The sequence below is a fragment of the Mesoplodon bidens genome (assembly GCF_964165515.1).
Source record: "Mesoplodon bidens genome assembly, chromosome: 7".
In the NCBI taxonomy this organism is placed as follows: Eukaryota; Metazoa; Chordata; class Mammalia; order Artiodactyla; family Ziphiidae; genus Mesoplodon; species Mesoplodon bidens.
The window spans coordinates 114845125-114864955 of record NC_138164.1 but is presented as its reverse complement, the minus strand read 5'-3'; the positions used below and the strand labels follow the sequence as shown (position 1 = coordinate 114864955).

The following is a 19831-nucleotide window of genomic DNA, read 5'->3' as shown; positions in this document are numbered from 1 at the left end:
TCTGGGGCACTCATCCTCCCCGGCTGAGGTCCCCCAGTGTCCAGAGGACCCACATTACGAGACACTGAAGGGGGAAAACTCCAGCGTGAGACGTGAGCCGTGCACAGGTGGCCAGCCCGGGAGGACCACAGCAGGGGCCCTAGCGGTTCCAGCTGGCCCAGGCGGGACCCAACGAGTGCCTTCACCGTGTGTCCCCTCCAGGCCCACGTTGGGCCCAGTGGCCCAGTTAGCACAGTCCCACGTTCATCTGGGTCTGCAGCCGTGCCCCATCCCCGGGTTCACGTGGTTTAGTTTGATTACAGATTCGGGTTTTGACAAGGCCTCGGTGTGGGTACCGGTGAGGGCCCAGCACCCCCCAACCCCCCGCACCCTCCAGATGGCTCGGCCCTAAATTACTCATTTGTGCCGCTGAGGCATCAAAAATCAAGTTGCTTTTTCAAAACTTTTGATGTCACAGAACATTTCAAAAGATGTTTCGTAAGACAGTGCTTCGATAAGGACGTCCGGATCAGACCCTGTCTCCCCAAGTCCTCCAAGGACGGTGGCCCCACGCAGGACTTAACGGGAGGCCCAGTCTCTGCTCGCACACTCCAGAGACAGGAAGCTCTGTCACGCCCGCGCATGTGCCCGCTCCCACTTGCCCACCTCCACCCAGGGTCCTCTGCAGCCACGCCAGGAGCACCTTCGGGCGAGGCCTCGTTTAGCTGCAAGCAGCCTGGGGTCCCGGGCCAGGGGCGGGGGGGCAGCAGGGGGGCAGAAGCTGGCCTCGCCACCCCTCGCCTTCCTGCCTGCCCTTCTTCTGGGGTCCCCAGAGGCTCAGTTCCTGGTGTGCTGGCAAACAGACAGACCGGCGACCAACGTAACCCAGCTCCTGGGCGGGCAGCTGCGGTCTGAGGCCCCCGCCCAGTTGGAAACCACAGTGGGAGGGGAGGGGAAGGAAGAGGAGGGGAGGGAGAGCAGAGGAGAGGAGAGCGGAGGAGACCTCCATGGGGCCTCGCCGTCGAGTCAGGGTGGCCAAATGCCAGATGCTGGTCACCAGCCTCTTTGTCTTGGTAACAGGCAGGCTGGGCAGGGGCAGGAGGTGGTGGGGGGTGGGGAGGGGTGCTGAGCCGCGTTCCTGGACCTCTGGAACTGTGGTCCCCGCCCTGACCACACCAGCCCTGCAGCCCTGGTGGACATGCACCTGGGGTTCTGGTGGCGGACTCCTAGCAGCAGAAGGATGTCCCGTGAGCAGTGCCTGCCCTCCTGCCGGGCGGCACGGGCCCTAGAGAAGAACTGAGGGCATTGGGTGGCTGGTGAACCGGGCTCGGAGGGGCTTTCCTTGGGGGAGCGGGGCGGGGTCTGGCCTCCCGCTCTGGAAGGTGCTCTCATGGCGGGGTGGGGAGATAGGCAGGCTGAGAAAGGCTGGGGTGGGTCCGTTCCCTGCTCCGCAAATGGAATGATGCAAGGTTCCAGGCCCTTGGAGAAGATGGACAGCAGGTGTGCGTGTTGCAGGGGAGGGGGGATGTGAGTGTGAATGTATGTGTTGGGGTGTCTTGTGTGAGTGTGAGTGTGTCTGTGTGTCTGTGTGTGCGGGGGGTTGTCTGTGTCGGGGAGTGTCTGGGGCAAAGGTCTCACTGAGACCACCCCCAGAAACACCCAGTGGCCCCGCAGCCGATCCTGTCTCCTGTGAGACCCGGAAGCTGGAGGGAGGCTGGCAGGGGGACGGGTCAGTGCCCAGCCCTGCCCCACACGCTGGGTCTGCCCCACCCCCAGCTGCTGGGCCTCGCTATGGCCACCACGGCAGTGCTCACCTACTTCGGGCCTCACTTTGCTGTCATCGGCCACGCGTCCTCAGAGAGGACCCCCTACGAAGCTTTGCACCTCTGGGGTAAGTGAGGCTCTGGGCAGGACAGCCAGTATTGGGGAGGGGGCTTCAGGAGCAAAGGTGGCCGGGGAGGGGCCCCAGGCTGGCATGAGGTCTCCCGAGTGGAGTCGGGCTGGGGCAGGCAGTGGGGTCAGAGGCAGAAAGGGCCACCCGGAAGTCCCAGCTCCACTGGGCAGAGCCTGGGGTCTGCCCAGGTCTCCCGCCCTGGGACCCTGGGGACAGCGTGGGCGTGTCAGGTGGTATCCGGACCCTGTCCTCTGTGTCCAGGAAGGGGTGCTCAAACATGATGAGGCCTTGAGCATCACAGAGATGGCATCCTGTCCCCCCTACCCTGCCCCTGGGGGGCTTGGCCTCCGGAGAGAGCACTGGAGGCCAAGGAGGGCGGCTATGGGGGAAGCCGAGGCTCAGGGGATTGGGACTGGTGGTCCCAACCCCAGGCCTCCTGGTGGCCGCAGGCTCCATGTTTTTACCCTGAGCCCCGAGCCCCAGACTCCCTAGAGCAGGAAGCCTGGAGCCGGGCCTGGACTGATAAGATTACAGCCACCTGTCAGTAGGGCCTGGGGGCAGGGATGTGGGTTCTAAGATAGCCCCGGGGATGGGGGGACAGGGTGGACAGGAAGCAAGGAGGGAGGGGCAGGGCCGGCATGGAGGCCGGTGGGTGGTGGGAGGTACACCCCTGCCTGACCAGACAAGGCTCATTCAGAGCTCCGCAAAGTCCAGCACCCCAAGTTGACTCTCAGGTTGGATTTCAGAGCTTGCCTCCGTGCACATGGGACCCCTGCCCTGGGCACGCTGACACCCTTCTCTCTCCACTCTCAGCCGTCTCCGCAGGAATCATCCTGGCCGGGCTCCTGACCCTGGGGGCTGTGCTGAGTGCTGCAGCCACTGTGAGAGAGGCCAGGGGCCTCATGGCTGGGGTGAGTTCTCTGTGCCCCCAGCTCCCCCAGATGGGATCTGGCAGGGCTGTGAGCTCACGGAGCCTGCCTCTCCCCTGTGTCCCGACAGAAACCGAGGCTCCAGGGATGTGGGCCAGCCAGGACCCCTCCACCCGGAACAGCCAGGGCCCCTCCACCCGGGACAGCCAGGACCCCTCCACCCGGGACAGCCAGGGCCCCTCCACCCGGGACAGCCAGGACCCCTCCTCCCGGGACAGCCAGGACCCCTCTACCGGGGACAGCCAGGACCCCTCCATCCAGGGCAGCCAGGACCCCTCCACCGGGGACAGCCAGGACCCCTCCATCCGGGACAGCCAGGAGCCCTCCACCCGGGACAGCCAGGGCCCCTCCACCGGGGACAGCCAGGACCCCTCCACCGGGGACGGCCAGGACCCCTCCACCGGGGACGGCCAGGACCCCTCCACCCGGGACGGCCAGGGCCCCTCCACCAGGGACGGCCAGGGCCCCTCCACCAGGTGCCTATCTCACTCCCATCATCCACGGAGGCCTTGAAAGGCAGAGCTGACCCTCCCAGGCCTGGGCACTGTTTCAAAGGCCCAGGGAGGGCCTGGTTCTGTGACACTGGAGTCGCTGCGTATGTGGTTTGGGTGAATTCCATCCCCTTACCAGGAAGCCAGGCCCAATCGATCACCTGTAGGCCGGGACTGGGCAGTGGCCCCGAGGCGGCCTGCAGCCAGGCTCCTCCTGAGCGGCACACCCTCTTCTGCATCCACCAGCGGTGGGGTGTCCCCACCCCTCGAGGTCCCACAAGCCTCTGACCTCGCCCCACAGCAGTGGCCCTGTGTTACGCCCATACCTGTTCCTCCATGTGGCCCTATCCTGGTCCCCACCAGCCTGTCCTGATGCTCCACCTGCCAGCCCCATCTCCCCAGGGACCACGGGCCTGCCCGCTCTGGGTTCAAGCCCCTCCTCTCACCTGAACTGGGGCCTCAGCTCCTGGCTGGCGCCCGGTGCTGTCACCTGATGCACACCACCCCCCAGAGCCTTCTCAGACTCCCCGAGGCGCGTGAGACCAAGTCCAGCCGCCCTGTGCCTCCACGGGTCCCTCTGGCCTCCCGCTTTCCTGCCCCCAGCCATCTGCTCCGGCAAGCCCACCCCTCCCCTGGGAGTGGTTTGTGGGGCTGACAACCCCTGGGAGCTCAGGCCGGGGCTATGTTTCCCCGGGTGGCCTCCGAGGCCGGCAACCCTGGGCTCCCGGAGGGCAGCCTTCTGGGTCCCCAGGGCTGGCGGGGCTCTCGGCCCAGCCTGTGTCAGCAAATGGTGGTTGAATGACTCCTGGGTCGTAAACATCTCCAAGGGCAGGGACAGAGTCACCTCCTGGAGCCGGGCCCCGGCCCTGGGTGTGCTCGGGGAGTCGAGGGGCATCCGGCAGCTCGAGCCCTAGCCAGGACCCCGCAGGGGCGTGGGCAGGGCAGTGCTGCGTGGGCGCACTAAGACCCGGGCCTGTGCAGTCTGGCTGGGGGATGGGGGGAGGGAAGGAGGCCCCAGTGGCAGCTGCACTGTCCTCCCAAAGGGGAGCCCTGAGGCGTGGGGCTTGCCAGAGGGGCTCAGGGCTGGAGGTCAAGGCTGCTGGCGGGGCCAGACCCAGGGGTCCTGGCGAGGCGGCCCGGAGAGGCCAGCGCCGAGGCTGCAGCATCGGCCACCAGGGGGCGCCATGGTGCCGGGCTCAGAGCCCAGGCGGGAAGATGCCAAAGGCTCCTGTTCCCAAGGTTCCTGGCTCGCCGGTTCTCGGCCCAGCCGGTCACCAGGGCCTTCCCCAGCTCCTGACCGCCCCAGCTCTAAACCCTGATCCGGGGGCAGCGGCAGGGAGCACCCGGGTCTCGGTTCCTCGTCCCTCCCTGTTACTTGGGTCGGGCCCCACGGCCGCCCGCCTGCTGCACCCCAACCTCCCAGGCCCCCAGCCTGGATGGCAAGCCCAGCACGGCCCCGCGGGGTCTGGGAGACCTCACTCCCCTACTGCCCGGCTGAACCACGGCTGTGTGTGTGTGTGCATCTCGGAGTGCGTGTTGTGTCTGGCATGTGTCTGGCATGTGTCTGGCGTGTCTGGCCCACGTAGAGGGCCGGGGAGCGGAGATCTTTCCCATCCCGATGCTCCCCCGCCGCTTCCTGCCCCCCGCCCACCAGCCTCCTCCCGCACCAGCCTCACACACAGGAAATGAGAGGCTCGCAGGCTCAGAGCAGGGCTGGCAGCAGCGCCGAGGACGCCATTTTGATTTATTTATGTGTTTTTGTTTAGAACAGGGAGAAAGAAATCGGTGGGGATTGGGCCCGGCCACACCCAGCGCCTCAGCCCCGCAGAGGGCCTGGGGAGCCAGGTGGGCCCATCGCCGCCCAGGACCCTCCATGCAGGCAGACTGGCCGGCGGGAGGGAAGGGAGTGATGCTCGATCTTCTGAGGAATGAGCCGGTTCCTGGAAAATGCTGGTCCCCTGAGCTGGCTCTGGGCCTCCAGCCTGCTAGGCAGTGCTGAGCAATGGCTTCCAGATGGGGAAGGCGGCCCTCGGCCAGCCCGGGGGGAGCGGGGAGGCGGGGAGGAGGGAGAGGGGGGAGGAGGCAGCATCTCCGGGCTGTCCTGAGACTGAGGCCTTGCAGACCCCTGGGCAGGCAGGAGGGAACATGGGGTGAAGGCCGGTGGACCGCCCGCCCCTGAGAAGAGCCGGAGGTCCCTGTGTCTGCACTGAGTCTGGGCGCTGGTGGGGTGGCCCACTATTTCCTGGAGCCTGGTGGGTCCCCCCCACCCCCACCCCCGTGTGGACTGTTTCTTCAACCGCATCCAGCCCGGGCAGCGTATGTGTCCATCTGCATCTGGGGTGTCCCTCCATTCCATTCCAGGTGCCACCCTGAGTGCGGCCCCTAGGTTGGGAGAGCCTGGCCACAGCCTGCCCCCGGCCACGGACAGCCCGGGGTGACTGAGGTGGGGCAGTGACACCAGGCCTCCGGACCCCCGGGCCGTGTGGTCAGCAGGCAAATTGACTGTCCAGGGCTCCAGAAGGAGCCTCAGCCCGAGACCCGAATCAGAGGGTCACCAGCACAAAGTGACAAGTCAGACTATGGGTGGGGGGATGTCCCTAAGGCAGCACGTGGGCCAGGGTTCCTAGTCTGGGATGACCCTCTGAAACGACCCACAAAAGAGCTTTGGGGGCATGTGTGCATTTTGCGGGGAAGGGCCGTAAAGTTCATCAGCTTCAGAACCCCCGTGAGAGACAGACACGCCACCAAAGCCCTGGGGCCCAGGGAGTGGCAGGAGGTGGGGATGGGGTCGGCTGGGCCACGGGGACAGAGCAGGGCGGGAGGAAGGGGGTGGGTCTTCTCCGCGGGAGTCACCCCTTCTCGGGGTGTCCTCCTGGCCACGCTCTTGGCCGAACACCGGCTCTGAACCCCCGGGAGGCATGTTTCAGAAAACAAAAGCAAAGCAGCAGTCCCTCCTGCAAAGGCCCTCCCTGTCCAGGGGGGCCGGCAGCCCCTGAGCCACCCCTCCTGCCCAGACTTAAAAGGGGTTCGTTTCTTCTCCGGGATCTGAATCTCAGGCTCGGGAAGGCCCTGGCTGGCCCTTCCGGGGTCAGTGCCCTTCCCGGCAGCAGCCGCAGAGGGCAGGGTTCTCCCTCATCCTAGGTACTGCCTGCCTGCGTCCCTGGGGCAGGGGCTGTGGCACTGCCATCAAGGCCCTCACGGGAGCTAAAACCAGCAATAGGGGGTCTCCCGAGAAGGGTCAAAAGAAGGGATGGGGACCAGTGTGCCAGCCGCCCAAGGTCTCCCCCTCGGGCAGTGGGGAGCCGCCAGGCCACCACCACGGAGCCCGGACTAACGGTCCCTCCTCTGCCCCAGGCCTTTCTGTGCTTTGCCCTGGTGTTCTGCGCCCTGGTGCAGGTGGCCTTCTGGAGATTCCACAACCCCACGCAGGTGAGCGCCCCAGCCCGCCCCCAGCCCGCCGGGGAGGGTCCCTCAGGTATGAGAAAGTCTGTTCCGTGCTTCCTCTCACCTGCTGGTCACCAGGGAGACGGGGCGGGTGTGGAGGGACCACTGTGGGGACATTCTCTGCCTGGGGGTGAGGTGGGGATGCGGAGACCAGAAGGCCGGTCCTCTCCTGGGCTGGGGACAGCAGATCCCCAGAGAAGGAGGGGAAGCAGGTACAGGCCTCGGACACCCCCTTCTCACTAAGGCCCCCCTGGGCCCAGAAGATGGGACCTGGGGGGTTGGAGGGAGGCCCCCCAGCTGGCCTGAGGGATTGATTAGTGGGGGTCAGTTCCAGAAAATGCACTGGGGGCTGCTCTCCTGACGGGGGCCGGGCCAGGCAGGGAGAGGCCTTGTGCGGGCGTGGGCTCTGCAGGACAGTGGAGGGGATGGCCAGGCCTCGTCCACAGGGTGACAGCGGCCCTGCAGTCCAGGACCCGAGCTGCCTGGAGGTGGGACTGTTCAGTTGATCTTACTCCTTCCATTTTCACTGTGGGCTTTTCCCAGGGACGTGCATGTCGGTGGTGACCGTGGTAATGGTGGGTGGGGGTCCCCATAGCAGGGGGCTCCTTTGTTTCTTCCTTCCTTCGTCCGTTCGTCCGTCCCTCTGTCCTCTGGGTGACGCTGGTTCAGTGGGGCTCTGGGGCGGCTCAGGGCTGGGAGGCAGGGAGGCCCCAGCTCTGGGATAACACGGTCACGCAGGCCCCGGCCCCCAGAGAGCAGGGCTCGAAGACTGCAGGCCACGGGTCTAGGGTGGGCGCTGACCCCAGGGAGCAGGGCAGGACAACAGCTTGGGAGGGACTGCTCCCAAGGGACACAGGGGGCTGGGGCAGCCTGGCCCCCCAGAAATTCTGTCTGAACTCTGGGTCCTGAGACGGAGCTGAGAGCCTGCCTGGGAAATGGGGCTGGCCAAGCTCATGAGCAGAGCTGACCCCTCCCAGACCAGGGCTGGGGTCAAGGCCAGATCCCCTCTGGCCGGGCAGAGGAAATGGGTGCCCAAGAGGCTCGGGGAGAGGGGCAGCGACCCCGGACGGGCTCACGTGTATGGCCCGGGGACTAGTGGGGGCCAGTTGGCTGAGGAGGGGACACCGGTGGCTCCAGCTGGCCAGTACCAGGCCAGGGCACAGAGCAAGGCTGGCCAACGCCACTGCCCTCCAGCACCCTGTGCCCATGGCCCCCCGACAGGATCAGACTTCTCTCCTCAGCTGAGCTGCGAGCCTGCAGGGCAGCCCCTGGGGCGCCCTTCCCAAAGGGCCCTCTCCCCCCACAACCCCGTCTGCTTCTCAGCATCTGTCCCAGGCCTCAGGCCCCTGCTGCTCCCCGGCTGAGAGGTGCCGGGGAGCAGCCTCCCCCCGTCCGTAGCAATGCACACGACCCCGGCAGCAGACCTCAGGCCTCAGCCTTCACCTGTGAGAGCCCAGCCCCAGGCAAGGCCCCGAGGCAGCCCCCCAAGAAACTGCGGGGCCAGCGGGTAGGGCCACAGAGAGGGACGGGAGAGTCCAGCCCCACAGGCCCCATCCGGCTGGACTCTCTGAGACCCTGATCAATCCTTTCTCTTCTCACTGGGACTCAGTTTCCCTATGCACTCTGTAAGGACCAGCCCAGGGAAACCAAAGCCAGTCCAGCTGGAGTATACCCAGTTTCTGGGCAAAACCCTGTGCAAGCAGGTGACCAGCAATGATTTTTTGCCTGTGTATCAGGAGTCCCAGTGGCCCCGACCCCCTTGTTGCTCAGGCCCCCCAGATGTTCACGCAAGATGCAGAGAGCAGCCAGGTAGGAGGCCGAGCTCGTGGTGTGTGCTTTTAGGTGTGTGATTACCTACTCTGGTCTTACCTGCAGTAATGGGCCTAGTTTCTCCCCGCTGCCCTCTGCCTGCACCAGTGCTCCCTGGAGTTGGTGAGGCCGTCACCAGACCTTCCAGGGTGGTGGCCATCCCCTTGATCTGCAGATGGAGGGACTCAGGCCCACGGGGGTGGGGGGAGGGCAAGATCACCCTGGCAGAGGCAGGGCAGGAGGGGTCCCCCATCCAGGGCTCTTCGCCCTGACTCAATGCCTTTTTACCCTTCCCTGCCCAAGGGTCACCGCAAACTGTTTACCACCGCCTTGGCATCACCTGGGGTCACCCAGATGGAAAAAGGGCATTTCCTCTGGCTCTGGAGGGGTCGGAGCCTGGCAAGGCAGCCTCGGTTCTCGGTGACCAGGGAGCGCTGGGCCCAGCTGGTGTTTTGACCTCACATTTCCCATCCACCGAGAAGCCCGTGCGAGGTCTGGGTCACCGCGTGGGTGGTCCCGGCCAAGACAGTTGCCAGGGTGCCCTGGGCCCCCCCTGCAGCTCTCCTGGGGGGAGGCTGCAGCCCATCCTTTCTGCCCTGACACTGTGTGCTTACAGCTCTGAGCCCAGGATTTGCACTTCTGCAGGGGAGGGGCCGTGCAGGGGCCGTGCAGGGGCCACAGGCCATAATCTGGCTGGGGTCCCCGCTCCGGGAAGGGGAGGGGGCAAAAGCGGATGGCTCCCAGCTGGCCTCTTCCGTGTCCCAGCCCCTGCCGCCATCCCCGACAGAAATCTTCCTGTCTGGTCCGCGCTCCAGCTGGCCTTCAGGGTCCAGCTCTCGGGGTCCTGTCTGACCCCAGTCGGGGTTGGGGCTTCCTCCGTGTCCAGGCCCACGTGGGCTTCAAAGTCTGGGGTCGGCCTCTCACCCGGTGCCCTTGGGATCAGCTAGCCTTCCATGGGCCTCGGTTTCCTCACCTGTAAAAGGAGCATGAGAACCCCGCTGAGGGGGCTGCTGAGTGGTGGGAATGAACCAGTGGGACCCACCTGCACCCCCGAGCCCAGGTCTGTCCTCCATCACTGGGGCCAGTGCAGAGCTGGGCACTGGCCAGGGCACGGGCCCCGAGCAGCAGGGGCAGGACAAGCCACCCGTCCTGTGCCCCCAACCCCGGGAACCTGGGCAGGTGCCTTGGCCTCAGGGCCAACCTGGGCCAGACAGACCCCGGCCCGGCTCCTTCCTTCCACGAGATCCTCCTGGAGGCCCAGGGAGCAGAGAAGCACAAAGGCCAAGCTGTTTGCTCCAGGGGATCTGTTCGCCCCCATTTCTCCCCCTGCACCTCCCCTGAGTGACCCCCTAAGATATCCTGAAACACGGGGTCAAGATGGCCCATCTAGGGCAACCCTACAAATGGGAAACCTGAGGACAAGGAGAGGACAGGGACCGGCCACGACTTCTGGTGGCCCAGAAGCCAGGCCACAGACCCTGGAGGGGGGGCACCTCCCCGCTTCCCCCCGCCACTCACTCCCCCCCCACCCTGGGGCGCTTACTCCCTCGGGGCCCTGGTAGGCGCCCTGAAGCTGGGAGGGCTGGCAATGCAGAGACTGGGTGGCCGTGCTATGAATACAGAGCATGAGGGCTATTAATTATGTTCCTGCAGGAGCCTGAGAGCCACTCTGCCACAGCGCCCTGTCCCCAGACGGGCTGCGGGGCAATGAATTGCCTGGCTCCACTTAATAATTCATGCACGGATTAAGGACAGCAGTGCCGAGGAGCCCCAGAGAAAGGCTGTCTGTCCTCTAGCTCCCGAGTCTGGGCCCCGCCCCTCGAGGCCACTCCCCTCCCCCATAGTCCAGTGGCCACCAGAACCAGACCTGGGGCACAAGGCCCTGGGGTCCAGCTCCCACGGGCCACCCCCTCCGCAGCTATTCTCCCCCCCCCCACCCCTGCAGGTTTAGCAGACAATGGGGAGGCAGAGGTCAATGGCAGGGTGGAGAGCTGGGCTGGCGGGGACGCCCCACTCACCTGGTTTGTATTCAGCAGCCCAGGAACTCCCGTCCTGAGGGGTGCCCCCTGGAGCCCTGGAAGATGGGGCTTAAAGATCGGGGCACCCTGGCAGGGAGCACCCAGGTATCAGGGCCCAAGGGCCTCTGAGACCTCCCAGCCCACCCCCAGTTTTCTCATGGAGAAACACAGCCCCTGAACCTGGTGATGGGGGGGCAGACGGTAGAGCACCACCCAGGCACCCAGGCCTCGGGAGAGTCAGCCTGGCCCCCTGATGCCAGGCCCAGGGGTCTTGGGTAGGGGCATGGCTTTGCCAGATCTGCTTCTTCATCTGAAGGAGAAACTCGCGCCCCACTGCTGGGGTCATGGGGAGAGACACGCAGCTCAACCGCCAGCGGGTTTGTTCCTCCCGCTCATGTTTCAGTAACAACACCTCCAGAGGGGACGGGGTCTCCCGGGGCCCTAGTGGGCATTGGGGGTGGGGATGGAACCTCGAGGGTGGTCTGAGCTGGCGTCCTTGTCCCGGCCTCCTGCACCACCGACCCCAGGCCAGCTCTGCTAGCCTCCCAGTCCTCACCAGGACCTCCTCCCACGAGGACGCAGTACAGCCTGGCAGGTCTCCACCCCCATGTCACTTGAGGAAACGAAGGCCAGGAGAGGGCCCCTAGCCAGGCCTCCTGCAGTGGTGGCCAGCCTGGCGCCTGGCCCCCAGCCCAGGATGCTGCCCACCTCCCACTGGGTGGGGAACAAAGCAGCTGGCTGACTCTGTGGGCAAGGTCTCAGCCGGGAGGGTTAATGAGCCCTGGGAGCTATGTTGTTCAGGGTGGAAATCAGTCTGGTTCCTACTGGACAGCACTGGGTGAGACCGCCCCCTGCCCACATGCCCCCGAGTCCTCCAGGCTGGGAGTGGGGAAGCCTCCCTTCCTTTCTGGAGGGTGGGGGTGAGTGGCCAGAGCAGGGCACCCCTGAGCGCCTGTCAGCCTGTCCCCGCTGTCGGCACAGCATGGGAATGGGAAGGGAAGGGAGGCAGGACGCAGGGTCTCTGAGGTGGGAAAAGAGGCATCAGAGGGCAAGGGAGCTCAGAGGCCTTGCCCCCATGCCAGAGGCCAGCGACCCCAGTGCAGTCACAGAAGCCTTCCTGGAGGAGGCAAGATTCCAGTTTGTCTCTGATGAAATCACTTGGCAAGGGGCGGGCATTTCGGTCTGGGGGCAGCACAAGCAGAGGCACAGAGGGGATGCTTAGCTGGGCAGAGGCGATGAGGTCTGGGTGAGGCGTGAAGGCAGAGCCGGCCGCTCCCCTGCGGCTACCCTGCTTCTCCTTCGTCTGCCCCCAAGGGACCTCGTCTGCCCCGGGTGCCCTTGGCCAGCTCTGGGTAGCTGCCTGGGCTTTTCAGAACCTACCGATGGTTCTGGGCAAAGACCTGGAGCATCACTGGGGAGCTGAGCTCCTGGCACGAGGCCACTCCTGGCCGCCTCCCCCCAGGGCCCACCGTTGGCTTTCCCTCCCCACTGCCTGTTTCCAGATCAACAGAAGCAGGTGGACACTTCGGCCAGGGCCTCCTCCCACCATAAGACAAGAGCTGGGTGGGGGGTGGCCAAGCTCGGGCCTCTGGTTTATCCTGCAGGACCCCCCAGGGGCAAGAGTGGCATTAACGGCCATTTCTGGGGGGAGGTCCCCACAATTGAAGTATGGGGACCCTTGTGACCGGCCACCCAGGGGACCCAGTCTCCACTTCCAGGGAGCTCTGCCCGGTGGAAGGAGAAGGAGGGGGCCAGCTGGACATCACTCAGCACCCGAGGGCCAGGCCCCCCTTCGGGGGCTCCGTCGGGGGAGGGGCTTCACCAGCACAGGGGCCTTCCCGTGATGCTCTCCGTACAGGTGGAGGACGCCGTGTTGGACGCCTACGATCAGGTGTACGAGCAGGCGGTGAAGAGCTCGTCAGGAATCTGGAGGCAGGAGCTGCTGGCTATCCAGGACATGGTGAGCCTGGTGGGGGAGGCCCCCTCCCTGGGCAGTCCTGGACGGGTCAGCCTCCCCAGGTGGACTGTGATCTAGAAAATGGGCAGAGGTAGCCCCCCAGAGCCAGCCGGCGGGGCGCCAGGTCCCAGGACACAGGTTATCAGTGCCCCTTGGGGGGAGGGGGCGGGGACAGAGAGGTCCTGTCCTCCGTCTGCCCTGGAAGGGCCAGCTACTTCCAGAATTTGAAGGGCCCAGAGCAGAATGCAAGACCCCTTGTCCGAAAGTGATGAAGAATTTCAGGATGGTGACGGCACAGCATTCGGTGGGGCCCCAGTGACTGCTGGCCAGGCAGCCCGGAACCCGGCACCCCCTGCAGAGTCAGCAGCCTCGCCCTGAGCCCCGGTCCTGGCCTCGGGGGGGGGGTGGGGCTTCGTGCCTCAGTTTCCCCATCTGTCCGACAGGGACCCTGGGGTTCTCAGAGCGAACCGCCTCCCTCTTTTGTTCCCGCAGTTTCAGTGCTGTGGTAAGAGCCCCCCCCTCGGCCTCCCGGAGGGCTCGGAGGCTGACCTGTGTTGGGGGCAGGAGGCCGCCAGACAGGTGAGGGGGAAGGGCCTGCAGAGACTCCGGGGGGCTCAGCCCCAGAGCAGGGCCACTCCCACGCCTTGACCCTGGGGGCTGCGCTGGGCTGGGGGGACTTGACGGACGCGGGCCCGGGTCCTCTCCAGGCCCCAATCACTCCCTCACCCCTTCACACAGTTCCCAGCTTGGGGGCTCCCCATGGCCAGGCACAGTGTCAGGCACTGAGACCGCCCCCCATCGGAAGCCTCTAGAAGGGCGGGGGGGCAGGTGGGCAGCTCTGCCTGCGTTGGGCGGGGGGCAGGTGTTCGAGGGCCCCTGAAGGCCAGAAGGGTGTTTCCCAGAGGGTCAGCCTAGGCCAGAGTCTGGCCACGAGGGCTTCAGTGACGGACAGAGGCAGGGACGCTCTTCTTCCAGATGACTGCGACCTCCCCTCCCCCCACCCCGCCTCCTCGGCTCCCCTCCCCCGCTGTCCGGGAAGCAAACACCCCTATCTCTGGCAAGAGGCTCCTGGCCACCCTCCAAGAAACGGACAGGAGGATGCGAATGGCTGGAGGCCCAGCCAGGGACGGAGCCAGCACAGCGCCCTGGGCTCTCGCGCTGGGAGGGGCGAGGGCAGAGGAGGGCCCTGCATGCAGGGAAGGGGGTGGGTCGGGAGGCCTGTTCACACCACCCAGGGAGAGGCCTCAGGTCCCCCTCTGCAAAGTGGGAGCCAAGTCTGGTTTCTTGTACCTTCTGGGGTGGTGGGGGCCACGGGGAGACTGTAAAGGCCTTGTGGGTGGGGACACCTGGCGGAGGGGGCAGGAGGGCAGGGACGTTGTCCTAGATGGTGGTCTGACCCCGGGCTGCCTTCCAAGAGGAAGTGGGACCACGCTGGGGGACCAGACCTGATCAAGGGAATTCATGGACAGATGGACGGACAGTCAGACACCAAGCCGGCCTCCTTTCCCCCGGGCATCCCAGCCTTCACAATCGAACCCTGCATGTCCCACAGCACATCCTTCCCCAGCGTGCCCCCAAATGCCAAGTCCTTCCCCAAAACCAAATGCCACCATCAGAGTGGTTCAGAGTTGAGACCGTCACCTCCCATTTCCTTGGAGACAGAGAGCCTCTGTGGATGCCACGTCCTGGAGAGGCCGTGGAAGTTCAGGATGGAGCCAGGACAGCCTGGGGACACCCATGTCCCACCTGGTTAGCCAGTGTCCTCTCCTCACCCAGGCTCTGTGTCCCACCCTGGATGGGGTTTGGAGGGGCCCAACACAGGCAGCTCAGGGGATGCCCAGAGGAAGGCACCCACTGGACCCCTGGGGGCCCCATGGTCCCGGCAGAGGTGGGCTCCACTCTGCTTGTTTTTGCCTGTTTTCAATGCCAGTCCCCAGAGCTCGGAGTGGTTTTCCCTGGGATGTGGCACACCCCGACTTTCCATCTCCCTAGCATTTGTCCTAGTCCTAGGTGGGCGCTGCAGCTCCATGCCTTGGTGGAGGCACCTTGCCCTGGGCTGGGAGGGGTGGTCAGGGGGCCCACGCGTGCTGCCCTCTGCGCAGGACTGCCTGCAGGGGATCAGGAACTTCCTGAGGGTGCACAGGAACATCGCCTCCACCCTGATCAGCCTCGGCCTCGCCTCCATGGTACCCTCTCATCCCCACCCCCGCCCCTTCCCCACCTGCCTGTGCCCCCCCACCTCAGACAGAAGGGCAGGGCTGGGCAGCCCCAGGTCAGATCGTGGGTCTTGGGGACCAGCAAGGCTTGCCCTGCGCAGGGAGCTGGGAGGAGCAGGCCTGTGGGGTGACAGGGCCTCCCTGATTCCCTTCCCTAGACGGCTGGGAACCCTGCACAGCCCAGTGACCTCCTCGGGGGGCGATGAGCCCCCTCCCCTGGAGCTGCTGGTGCAGGTGCCTCCACCTCCCCCAGGTGTACGTGATGCTGCTCAGCGCCTTCCTCTGGTTTGCCATCCGCTCTGGCAAATACACCCTGAGCCCACGGTAGGCCCGCCCCTCCCCACCTCCCCAAAGGGGTCCTACAGCCCTGCAGCTGGAGGCGGGCAGGCAGAGAGCACGCCTCCCCCCACCCCGCTCCCAAGATCTCTGCCTCTGCCCAGCGAGTGGGACCCCTGGACCACGGGCCAGGCCAGTTCTCCAGAGGAGGTGCTTTGGGGGAGGCTGGGCCCACTGAGGGCCCCATCCTGGCCGAGACCTGGCCTCACAGCTGCCAACTCCACTGACATCGAGAGATGGTGCTTCTGGGGCCCCCGGCCAGGACCTCCCCTGAGCGGGGAGCAGGGAGGACCCGGTTCCAGCAGCCGAGCAGCACCCCACCATCCCTCAGCGCCCACAGCGTCCCTGCCTGCCACCTCCTTCACTCCCTGACCCAGCCACTCCGCCCTGGCCACCTGGGTGCCGTCCCTGCCCAGGCATCCCGCCTGGCCCCTCTGCATCCTGCAGCGGCCTCACGGTCCCTCTGCCCCTCAGGGACCGTGGCTGCCAGCTCCAGGAGCCCCGCTTCTACAGACGCTGCCAGGAGGGGCCCGCCCCTCATCACCCGTCTGAAGCAGATGCTCTCAGGGGCCGTCGGGGTCCAAGCAGTCGCTCGGGTCACCCTCCGCTGCTCCAGGACACCCACCCGCCTACACACAGGAGCGACAGAGACGCTCCGGCCTCGGCCCGCACGCGATCCTTACCAGGAGGGGATGAGCTGCTTTCCTCCACATGGTGGTGGGATGGGGAGGGAGGGGACCCCACCAGACAAGCAGCCTCCATGTAAGCAGACGGGGGACCGGGGGTCATTTGCAGACTCTGGGAACAGGCTGGGAGGTGAGTCAGGACAGAGGAAGCAGAGGGCAGCTTGGCTGGGCTCTGCTTTGAGTCTCACAGGGTCAAACCCAGGGGTGGGCTGGGCTGGGCTGGCTGCCCCCGCAGGCTCTGGGGAGGACCCACTCCAGGCTGGGTCAGGCTGTTGCCAGAGTTCGGTTCTGTGCGGCTGTGGGACTGACGTCCCTTCCGTGCCCGCTGTCTGCGGGGCCGCTGTGCTCCCCGAGACCCCTTCCCCTCCATCCTCAAGTCAGCACGGCAGGTGGGTTCCTGCTCCTGCTGGGAATTCCTCTGACTCTCCCCAGGGCTGGAGGACAGTCTGCTTTCAAAGGCTCACGTGTGTAGATGAGGGCCACCCAGGTAAACTTCCTGCCGTACAGAGAAATCACATTTGTGGTGATACTGTGTTCACGGGTTCTGGGGAATGCATTTGAGAAATCCCGCCTGCCACGGCCTCTCCCCGTGGCCATCCAACTACCCGCCTGGTGACTTCTCTCTAACGAACCGTCCCTGACGATTTGCATCCTTGGCTCAAAACCAAAGTCCTGGGTGGGATGCCAGACTGGCCCAGCCTAGGCTGAGGCCCCAGCATAACTGACAAGGGAGAAGGGACTGTGGGGCCCTTTTAACTTCCATAGAGGGAGCTCAGCCTTGCCCCCCACCAAAACCAACAAAGTTGGGCGCCTCCCCAGTAAGAAGCAGCCCTCTGTGATGGACAACCAAAAAGGGACAAAGTGACCAACGCCCGCTGCAGTGCACCCCTTGTGTTTCCAATCACACACACACACACACACCCTCTTTCCACACTTACACCCCCCAAAACAAGACGGTGCTCAGCCAGGATAAAGCAAATAGCTCTCCTACAACTGAAGGTGCACAGGCCTTTCCCCCAAGGAACGTGCCAGAAGTCCAACGGTTCTGCATTTGATAACCGTCCAGGGCGTCCGGGGATGTGCGCGCCTCTCCTGGTCCCGTTCTTCTCATCAGACAAAATAAACTTTAAAGAAGCACCAGCTAAATTCCTGTGTACAGCAGTGGTGGAAAAAAAAGGGAATGTAGTTAAATTCTGTAGAAACGTACACGACACCGCAGGAGAAAGGACTTTGCCGGAAGCTGTAAACGGTGCTTCTTTCTGCAGTGGCCACGAGGCTGTGACCGACCTTCGGGCTTCCCTGCTCCACCACCCTGTCCACGTCCTCTCATGGGTCCGAGCGCTTCTCCTGCTGGGTGAGCCCACTCTTCGTCGGGGACGGAGCTGGGAAGGAAGGTCTCCATCCTGTGGTCACCTCTGCCACCGACTCTCATCACCAGATGCGCAGGACGAGGAGAGACCCGGGGGACCCCTCAGCCCTCCACACTCAGTAGTAGCACCTTGTTTCCTCTTGACAGGATCACCCAGCCATCCCCATGGCCCCCTTCGTGGCCTCTTAACCCAGTGGCAGAGGAGCCCCGAGTGGGCCAGGTGGAACCCCCCACCCAGCTTCCAACTCAAGGACACTATTGTTTTGTTCAAAGCATTCCTTTGCTGGTTACTAAAATGGCCAAACCAGGGGCCTCCCTGGTGGCGCAGTGGCTGAGAATCTGCCTGCCAATGCAGGGGACACGTGTTCGAGCCCTGGTCTGGGAGGATCCCACATGCCGCGGAGCAACTAGACCCGTGAGCCATGGCTGCTGAGCCTGCGCGTCTGGAGCCTGTGCTCCGCATCAACAGAGGCCTCGACAGTGAAAGGTCCACGTACCGTGATGAAGAGTGGCCCCCGCTCACCGCAACTAGAGAAAGCCCTCGCACAGAAACGAAGACCCAACACAGCCAAAAGTAAAAATAAATTAATTAATTAATTAAAAATGGCCAAACCAGGAGAGCAGGGACCAACAGGGCCGAGAGGCAAACGTTTGTGAGTGACTCAGTGGTTCTAATCACAGGAAGGGTGCCGCCCCCCACCCCTACCTCCCCCTCCGTGCATCCTGATTCAGGGGAAAAGGCGCTGCTGACTAGCGTGTCCTGCAGGACACAGCATCAGTGTCCCCGCACTGTCCCCCAGCCGTGGCCCTAAATGATGCCCAAGACTAGGCCACCATCCCTCAGGGTCACCTCCTTTGAGGAGCAGGGTACATGGTGGCCCCCTGGGAAGCCCATGGGCACCTCCCAATTGCCTTGTTTCTTTGACTGTAAAGTCAGGTCCTTGGCCAGAAACAATGACACGTGAGGAACCGGGACAGCAAATAAGGCTTTTTTTTTTTTTTCTTTTTCTTTTTTTTTTTTTTTTTGCGGTACGCGGGCCTCTCACTGTTGTGGCCTCTCTCGTTGCGGAGCACAGGCTCCGGATGCGCAGGCTCAGCGGCCATGGCTCACGGGCCCAGCCGCTCCGCGGCATGTGGGATCTTCCCGGACCGGGGCACGAACCCGTGTCCCCTGCATCGGCAGGCGGACTCTCAACCACTGCGCCACCGGGGAAGCCCGCAAATAAGGCTTTAAGTAAGTAAATAAGGCAAGTGCTGGTGCACGCAGGGGAGAAAATCCCAATCCAGCACGAGGCCCAAGTCCAGTGGGAACAGTCGCTACCCTCCCCCACAAGGGAGGGGCCCATGATGTCTACGGTTGTGTCAACGTGACCGGCCCCAGGCGCCCGGGTGGGACATTACTTCTGGGGGGAGTCTGGGGGGGTGTTTCCAGGTGAGATCAGCGTTGAATCGCGGACGCAGGAGAGCAGGTGGGAAGGCACCACCTGGTCCCCGAGGCCTGAACAGAACACAAGACAGGGAAGGGAGAACGTGCCCTTTTCTGGCCCCACCCCTTGAGCTGGGACAGCTCCTGTCACCTCCTCCTGCCCTCAGACTGGGGTTTACACCATCCGCTCCCCTGGGTCTCAGGCCTCCAGACTCAGACTGGATGACATCACCAAACTGGCCTTCCTGGGCCGCCAGTGTGCAGACAGCAGGTCATTCCCAGTCCCCATGACCACCTGAGCCAATTCCTCATAATCATCTCTTTTTATAGAGAGGTAGGTAGGTAAATAGATGGATGATAGGTGGATGGGTGGATGGATGGGTGGGTGGGTGGAGGAGATGGATGGGTGGATGGATGGATGGATGGATGTAGAGACAGATATCCCACGGGTGCGGTTTCTCTGGAGCATCCTGACCAGTACAGGGTCCAAAGTCAGTGAACCTGCTACAGGTGGCAGGCTGGTCTCCCATGAAGATACTGCATTGCAGTGCAGAGTTGGACGCTGCTATAACAAATGGAGCATCCGGCTGTAGGGGTGTCCAGGTGAGGCTCGGTGGCTGGACCACGGGCGGCTCTCCCTCCTACCCTCTGTCTGCTTTTCACGAGGCCACCGGGCAGCACAGGGGTGGCTGGGGAAGAGGCTGCCTGCCCACCACGGGGTTCCAAGAACCTTACAAGAGTCCAGACACCCAACCTCACTGGGCGATGTGGAGCTGCTGGGCCTGCCCAGCTACGCGACCCAGTGGACAGATGACACCCACTTCAGGATGGGCAGTTCAGGTTACCCTGCTGTCCCACGGACAGGGGTCAGCTTCTCCCCTGGCCCAGAGGGAAGCCAAATGCTGAGTTGCAGAGGGAGGCGAGGTCCTTGCAAAGAGTGTGGCTGCGTGCCCGTGTGGGACTGGCACTGAGGTTCCCCATCTCAGTTTTCACAGCAGCTGCTGGGGCCATGGGGTCCCCGGGTCACAAGGACCAAGCTGTGTGGCCACTGGAGCACCTCCGCTGCTCTGCACCTCGCTCAAAACCAGCAGCCCAACATGCCGCCTGGGTGCCGGTGAAAGCAAAGCTGACGCCCAAACGTGGCTTCCTCCATCTGTGCACAGGTGACCAAGGCTGCAGAGGGGACACGCTTGTGTCCACTGGACCCAGCGAGGACTTGTGTTTTCCCAGGGCTTACCCTCACTCTGGCAGGTGCAGTTTTCACCGAAGTGACCAGA

General features: G+C 64.3%; 1 protein-coding gene across 2 annotated transcripts; it reads left to right on the top strand.

Annotated features, from left to right (window-relative positions):
- Positions 1–953: 953 nt before the first annotated feature.
- Positions 954–18119, top strand: TSPAN32 (tetraspanin 32). 2 transcript variants are annotated; one of them, XM_081240642.1, is made up of 10 exons: positions 954–1052; positions 1756–1870; positions 2687–2784; positions 6648–6722; positions 12423–12524; positions 13014–13100; positions 14624–14707; positions 14991–15061; positions 15548–17702; positions 18062–18119. In XM_081240642.1, the coding sequence occupies exons 1-9, from the start codon at positions 987–989 to the stop codon at positions 15837–15839; spliced, it is 990 nt and encodes a 329-aa protein (XP_081096768.1). In that variant the 5' UTR covers positions 954–986; the 3' UTR covers positions 15840–17702; positions 18062–18119. The 2 variants fall into 2 exon arrangements, with proteins under 2 accessions (XP_081096768.1, XP_081096769.1); XM_081240643.1 differs by lacking the exons at positions 15548–17702; positions 18062–18119 and having other exon boundaries at positions 14452–14707; positions 14896–15321.
- Positions 18120–19831: the final 1712 nt, after the last annotated feature.